The sequence below is a fragment of the Podarcis melisellensis genome (assembly GCF_964234715.1).
Source record: "Podarcis melisellensis genome assembly, chromosome: 7".
Taxonomy (NCBI): domain Eukaryota; kingdom Metazoa; phylum Chordata; class Lepidosauria; order Squamata; family Lacertidae; genus Podarcis; species Podarcis melisellensis.
The window spans coordinates 24,091,496-24,099,651 of NC_138539.1; the positions used below are offsets into that span (position 1 = coordinate 24,091,496).

At 47.4% G+C, this 8,156-nt stretch overlaps 1 protein-coding gene across 1 annotated transcript in view; it reads right to left on the reverse strand.

Moving 5' to 3' along the window:
• Nucleotides 1-2,286, reverse strand: part of LAPTM4B (lysosomal protein transmembrane 4 beta) — a 53,584-nt gene extending 51,298 nt beyond the window's left edge. The window contains exon 1 of the mRNA XM_081919883.1: nucleotides 2,064-2,286. Coding sequence (XP_081776009.1) covers nucleotides 2,064-2,165 — 102 coding nt within the window. The 5' untranslated portion in view covers nucleotides 2,166-2,286. The remainder of the gene's footprint in view (nucleotides 1-2,063) is intronic.
• Between the last annotated feature and the right edge of the window lie 5,870 nt (nucleotides 2,287-8,156).

Sequence of the window (8,156 nt, forward strand, 5' to 3'; positions counted from 1 at the left end):
CCTCAAAGGTTATTAAATTATACTCAATATTACTATTTCCAAAGTGCAAAATTTGTTCTCTCTCATTAACTTAATGCTCCTGTTGAGATTACGAGTGCTGGCCCCTATTGTGTTGGGCCCCTATTGGACAGCAAAATGTTCCACTATGTTGTTATATTTTTTAAAGATACATTTTTTCTGTAAATTTATTTAGAAATGAAACACTCTGACACCAGTAAGCCGGACTTCAGTAACAAGGCCATCCAATTCAACCACCCCATGAAAAGCTACCACAGATGGGGGGAAAAGGAAGAGGATTTCTTTAACTTTGGTTACATCCACACCACACATTTAAGGCATATGACTTCCCCCAAAGAATTCTGGGAACAGTAGTTTCTTAAGGGTCCTGGGAATTGTAGCTCTATAAGGAGTACAATAGCTCCCATAATTCTCTGGGGCAAGCAGGCAAATGTGTGTCGACTCCCGGAAAATGGCCGCCACTACCTCTCAACCGCATGCTCCATCTGGCAGGTACAGTGGTAAGACTGGGCTTGCCATGCTGGCCACTGGGAGAACACAGGTGAGCAAGGGGCGGCAACAGCTGCCTGCCTGCCTGCCTCCTCTTCCTTCTTCAGTGGCACAGCGAGGAGGAGAGAGCCCAGCTAGGTTGCTCAAGGATTGTGTGCTAGAAAAAAGCAAAGAGGTTGGCTGCTTCTTGTATGCATGTTCTCTCTGGAAGGTTCCACCAGCTTGCTCTCCCAGTAAAGCAGAAGTTCAGACTGGACTGGGCTTACAAAGAGACTGAGGGCAAGCAGGTAGAGAAGGAGGTGTCAGTCTGGCACATAAGCAGTGGCGTAGCGTGGGGGGTGCAGGGGGGGGCCGGCCGCACCGGGCGCAACTGGGGGTTAGGGTTAGGGGGCGCAAATCCACGGGTTAGGGGGTGCAAATTACTTGCCTTGCCCCGGGTGCTGACAACCCACGCTACGCCACTGCACATAAGGTAGTGGCAGCTTGCAGTCAGTGCTCATCTAATCCCACCTGCTGTGACTGGGCGTGCAAAGGCGTGGGAGTAGCAGTCACTGCCTTTTTGCACTCCCGCCTCCCCCTCTCCCTGTGGAGGGCACATAGCAAACAGGAAAGCGATTGCTGCCAGAAAAAGTCACTTCTCCCTCCATTGGCTCACCTGTCCGCTCTTGGCAGGGCAGGGACAGGGAACCTGGACTCCAACTCCCATCGTGCCTGAGCACTGGCCATCTGGGGCTGATGGGAATCTGACTCCAACAACATTTAGAGGACCACAGGTTCTCCATCCTTGCCGTGCCCCCCTCCCCCGGAATGGCAGAGGTGAAGAAGACAGACGGATCCTTCTACCTACTCCCTGTCCTTTCTCTGGCAGGGTGGCAGGTACAGTGGGCACTGCCAACAAGCGAGGATTTCTATATTAAAATGGAGGGTTTCGTATACTCCTGGAGAAGCCACACTGGCTACACTGTGTCTCCAGGGTCGTATCATGCCAATTGTATTCTCAATGGGGAGAGAGACGTTGCCATCTGCTTTGCCATCTGGGTTGATGATTGTGGTGAGAATAGGAAGGCGGACAAGACGGGCCTAATCCTGCAAGGCTCTTTCCAGATCCCAGTTGCTTCCCCCTCTCTCCCAGCGCTGCAGCAGAGAGATTTGGGTTCTGGGCTACTCTGCCAGTGTGTGTGTGTGTGCCTGTAAAGCACACAGCCTCCCCCACCCCCCGTCGGGAAGATGTGCAGCAGGGAGGACCAGGCTGCCTCGACCCCACCTCCCCCCGCGCGGTGCCCAGAGGCAGAAGGCGCAGGTGGGCGAGCAAGTTGGGTACCAGAAGGGGACAGCCCAGTCTTCCTCGCGGCTGCCGGGAGAACCTGAGGGCGGGCAAGCCAGCAAACTCCGCAGGGCCCGGTTCTCAGCGGGAAGCAAGCGCTTCTCCACCCACCTGCTACCCGGGTGTGCGAGTTGCGCAGGGTCGGGCCCCTCCCGCAGCCTGGACGCCCCTCCCGGAGCCTAACCGCGGAGCCCTTGGCTGCCTGCGCCTCGCTCGCCTTTCCCTTCCTTACCAGGTACCAGATGCCGAGGATGATGGTCCCGGTGCGGACATGGCAGCACATGCAGCAGCTGTTGGAGTAGAAGCGGGCCCAGGGGGAGCTCATCATCTTCATGGTGCGGAGCGCAACAGAGAGAGAGACGCGCGCCTCCAGTCCCGGCGGCAGCTCAGCGGCGAATTCCCCCAGCGCTGCAGCAGCGCCTGGATACCGCCAGGAGGAGGGAGGAGGGAGGAGGGAGGGAGGGGGAACCTCCGTTCCATGACGTCATCGGGCCTCCCGCACGCCGGCGGGGAGGGGCGGAGCCTCCGAGCGAGCCCCGGATTGGGCCGGCGAGGAGCGCGCGCCCGAGGGAGGCCGGGCGGAGGAATGAATGAGAATGCCCGAGTGGGAAGATTCGAACCGCGGCCCATTGACAAAAGAGAGGCGGGCGCGCATGTTTGTGCTGCAGAGGGAAGTCCGTTCCACGCAGTGGCGTAGCGTGGGAGGTGCAGGGGGGGGGCCGGCCGCACCGGGCGCAACATCTGGGGGTTAGGGGGCGCAAATCCACGGGTTAGGGGGCGCAAATTACTTGCCTTGCCCCGGGTGCTGACAACCCACGCTACGCCACTGGTTCCACGCCGCCCCTAAAAGTAAAGGGGCTCCCCTAGGAAACTGCGGCGACTTTGCGTCGCCATCGGAAAGAAAGGAAAATTACAGCAGGGACGTGGGCGGGGCATCTAGGCCGGAGGAGCTTCCGCTGGGATGGCCTGGCCACTGGCTGTGAAATTTGTCAAAATTTAAAAGCATCAGGAGAGCACAGAGTCACGGCAAGGGCGTGCCTATGGAAGCAGCTTTGTTCTTTTAACTGTTAAAAGTTAAATGCGGGGTGAAGGGACCAGCAATAAAGGCTGCGCTCTGTGCGTGTGTGGGAGTTGTTGGTTGAAGGGAGAGTTTGGGATATACCGGTAAGTCATCAAAGAAATCACCTTTTGATGTTGTGGTCTTCTCTTTCTCTCTCAAGGGTGCTGCTGCCTACACCTGCTGCAGTCTTTCCTTTCCCATACAAAATACCCGCATGAACAGAGAGCTGTTGTTTTGCACCCCAAACTCAGTTCTAGACGCAAACTATGCACCTCACTGAAAGTGTGCACTTGCACAGACCATGGGGCTTCAAATCTCAGTGGGGCAGGCCCCTGCCAACTACATCATAGCTGTGGCGCCTCCTGCAGCACCCCTGAGGCTCTGCGCCTAAACCCGCCTCTGACTAGCATTGTCTTCGGCTCAAAGCTTCCTATGATTCCCACACACCACCACCATTGCTTGGAAACCCAGCTCACTCCTATACATGTATACTGATGGTGGGACTTATTGCTGCTCATGGGACTTACTGCCAAAGTAAGGAAGCACAGAATTACAGCCTGTACTAGATAACAGTGAAGATCACTTGAAGCATGGAAGGGACCACAAGGGCAATCTAGTCCAACCCCTTGCAATACAGGAATCTTTTGCCCAATGTGGGTTTTGAACTCACAAACATGAGATTAAGAGTCTCGTGCTCTACTGACTGAGCTTTTGAATCCCAGGTAATCGGATATTTTATTCCCTTATCTCATTTCGCTTTTCGGAGCATAAAAAGGCATTCAGTTCCAAAGCTGCCTTTATATTAAAATTTCTAAGCAGTGCTGAAAGATTTTTAACCTTTCATATCTTATCTGCTCCATCACAAAGTTCAGATAAGCACACAAGGTCAAACACAGACAGCGAAGCTTCCTGTTCTAAAGGAGGAGAAGATTGAAGTCTTTTAATTATTTTGGAGCTTCATAGATTCTTTCCCCCCCTCCTTAAGAGATTGATTGGATTGGTTCAGCTGATTATAGAAACAGAGGGAGTTCTTGGCTTCTCTCCACTGTTTGCCAATTCACCTCCTAGGAGCTATTCAAGGACCCTTTCAATGGTGGAAGATTGATAGCAGAAATAAAGAGAGATGAAAAATTAGACATTTTAAGATCTATTGCACGCCACTCTATAAATCCTGTTTTAATTCCACTGAAATAGAATACAATTTGGCCACTTTTCAAAGTCCATTTGAAACGTGGGCATTGCTTTAATGTGCTCTTTCTAAAGAGGATTACAGCACAGATCTGCACACTTCTCAAATGGAAGGCCCATTAAGTTAAATGGCGCTTTCTCCCAATTAAGTGTATACTGTAGGGTTGCAGCCTTAGATTACTTATAAGCAGGCATCACAGCTTGTCAAAAATCATATATCTGTCCCTGGAATACTGAGTATGTAGTGCTTCAGGGATTGGAGTCATGTGATGTGAGGGCAGAAGAAAAGATGCAATTTTTTTTACAGCAATAATGACCACATCTTATATTTGTTTAGCTCCTGCTTAAGTCCCATGGGAGGTTAAGCAAGTCCTAGCTGACTGCTGAGTATACATGAATAGGAACGAAGCATCCAAGCCACCACAAACCAAGATCAGAGTCAGAATAAAGGCTCATGGAAGCATCAAACCTGAAAAGGGACTGCAAATCATTACCCACTAATTTATATGCTGGGATACAGCCGAGGTCTACAGTCCTGCACAAAGGCTGCTAAAAATTTCACTGACTTCCAATAAGCTCCTGCATATGGGCTGTTAATCAGTTTTCTAATGGTGGCACAGAGCTAACCGCAGAAAAAGAACATGTGGAATTCAGGGAACAAGAGAAAACTATATAGTATCAGAAGATGGGAGTTTGCAGAGCCACCAGTGAAAAAAACTGACAGTTGAACAGAAAAATCAAGCTTCTATCTTACTTCTGCGAGTTATTACGAAAATGGGAGATTTTCTCCTTGTCAGGCAGAAACAACATCCCTTCTCACTTGTAGGCTACCATTCTTATTGCAAATGTTGGACTTTAATGGTATATCTTAACACTCTAAAGCAGACTTCCCCAACCCACTGTGCTCAGGATGTTGTCAGACTGCAATGGAAGTCATCCAGCATTCAGAGGGCATCAGGTGGGCAAAGGCTAAGGACAATTGTACCAGAGGCTGATGGCTGGAAGGCTCTAGGTTGATACATAAGTAAACAGCCTAGTTCTAGGTCAAATACATGGGATTTGCATACCCCCTAGGAACTCTCTTAACATTGACAATGTTATTGGACTTTTATTTAGAGATTGTTTTGTTTTTGCAGTTTGCATATGCAGCCAAGGAAAGCTAGCTGTATCCATAAGTCACTTTCTTTAATGTTGTGCTTTTAATGTTGAGGGTATTGCACTCTCATTTAGATGCTTAAATACTGTTGTGTACTTAACAGTAGACGTATTTCAAGCACTTCACAAGCATTCAAGCTATTTAGCAACAATTGGCTTTAGTGAGTTTGAACTGGGAGGGGAGATCTGCTCCTCCATATCCTCCAGCGTTTCACCAGTCTTCTTCCACTCAAGTTATCTCTCTGCAACCTTGGGCAGCTGTGTGCACCCAGCTTAAAGTCTTCTCTCTTACTGTAACAGATTTGTTACCAGAGGATGAAGTCCCTCCCCTGATGGAGAATCAAACAAATGCACTGCAGTCATGTCAGCTGTGTTTGTTCCAGGTTAAAGAAAACACACAACTTTTTAAATGAAGTGTTTCCAACAGGCAACCACAGCTATAAAAAGGTAAAGGTACCCCTGCCCGTACGGGCCAGTCGTGTCCGACTCTAGGGTTGTGCGCCCATCTCAATTAAGAGGCCGAGGGCCAGCGCTGTCCGGAGACACTTCCGGGTCACGTGGCCAGCGTGATGAAGCTGCTCTGGCGTGCCGGCACCAGCGCAGCACACGGAAACGCCGTTTACCTTCTCGCTATAAAGCGGTACCTATTTATCTACTTGCGCTTAGGGGTGCTTTCGAACTGCTAGGTGGGCAGGAGCTGGGACCGAAAGACGGGAGCTCACCCCACCGCGGGGATTCGAACCGCCGACCATGCGATCGGCAAGCCCTAGGCGCTGAGGTTTTACCCACAGCACCACCCGCGGCACCATATTCAGAGATTTCTGCAACATGCAAATAACATCTTTCCAACCAAGGTCCTAGATGAACTCTGTGCTGTTATCTAGGGCCTTGAAATGCCTTCTTCACAGCCTTGCAAAGTATCACTGAAGATGTGATACTGACTTGTAAAAGTTTGTGATTGGCACCTATTTCCTGTTCCTGTCTGCAATTTCTTGTGGGGTTTTTTGCCACATTATAGGATATACATGTCTATAGCAATTGAAGTAGGGAGTCACACTGACAGCAGTCTTCTGATTCCACATACTCAAAGTGCTTTAAAATATATTTTCAAATTATTCCACAGAACTGGATTGAGGCCCTAAGTCAAATGGGCTGGATCAATAGTCACAATGGCCACCAACCCCCAATTCTTGTTTAAGGTTTAGTTTTAAACAAAGGAGAACGAAGACAAAAATTAATAATGATCAATTAAACCTATAATGCAGGTTGGTGTTAAGCTCTGGGTCTGAAATATATGAAGACTACAAAATTAAGGCTGCAATCCTAACCCCACTTACCTGGGAGTAAGCCCCATTAAATTCAATAGAAAAGGCAGAGGAATATAGTGTTACCAAAACGGCAAACAGCAACACTAAAAAGGTATTTCTGTGAACAGTTTTGAAAATTAATTTTAATGTATAACATTCTTTAGCAAATAGTTAAATAATGTCTGTCTACTGTAATTTTTTTGTTTTTTTAAAAAAACAAAAGTTTTCATCCACCTTGAGCCAACTTTGTAACAAACATGTATGAATTCTATACACTTTCCCCAAGAAAACCAAACGAAAAGTCAAGAGTAAAGCATGCAATGACTACCCAATCACATATCACATTTTCTTTTGTAAAGTTGTGCATACAAACAATTTCAAAAGTTACAAAACCCACATTAATCTTTGAAAAACATTCCATGCATTTACTAATGAGAATATGTTAGCTGCTTTGCTTGTGTTTGCCCGATAAAAGGTTATCTGGACGCAGTTGGCCATGAAGGCTACAGTTAGTCAATATAAGTAAAGTGTACATTCCATATTAATACAACTTTGTTTTGAGGGGAAAAAGGTCATTGCCAATTGCGCAAAGTAGAAAATTCCCGTCTTTACATTTTCTGGTTGCTAAATTTTGGTGCCTTGCTGACATTCCTCTACTTAGGCAGGAACATTTAGGTTTTATGGACTCAAGTCTTGGGCTTTTCAAGAACTTCAAGAATGCATTGCTCCAGAAGCTGCAGAGACTGGGAAATATTTACAATCCCCATAAATAACTGATTTCAGCTGTAGTTGGAGCACAATACCAAAATTTGAGGGAAAGCCCATAGTTCCACAGTTTAGGATACCAAAGGTGGAGGATAGGAGGAAATCCACAGAGACACATCACCCTTCAGTAAAGCTGAAGGCTGCTGATAGAAACCCATGTCAGTTGAAAAACAATTTTAGGACTGGAGTGGATGTAAACAGGACATTTTAGGTTACAGTCCTCTGCAGAGGTAAGTGTTCCAGTACTGACAACTGAGAAAAGCAGGTATTGAGAACTTTCAATTTTTAAAAGTTTCAATCCGATGTCCAAAAACACAAATACTGTACTTTGGGGCAGAGTCTGAAAGCAGCAGTTGGTGTTCAAAGTAACACCAAAGAGACAACCCAATTAAGTCTTAAGCATCTCCAGTTCGTAGGGAAACTGTCCACAGCTGACTGAGCACAAGGGTTCTTTGCAAGGATGCCGTGAAATTGCTCAACAGCAGGTTTAGAATTGCAAGTGACTGGTTGTGACCGAAGTTGTGATGCTAGAGAATACTGTTACACTATCATTTAGTAGCTGGGTCACACTGATTTGTGAGGAGCTCACACAAGCAGCTTTACTGTCAAAACACATAAAAATGCCTCTGACTTTGCATTTGACCTGCAAGCAGATATGTATATAAATCCTTCCCATTCAACAATTCTCCTTAAATAGGAGGGATGGTGGTGAACTCTTGTGAATTAGTAAACATGATTTAATGACTCTACATAATATATGGACACTTACTTAGGCCAATCACATAAGCAAAGGCATTGCCCACCACATTTCATGAATAGCGGTTACCATTTCTCTACCTTTCACATAAAC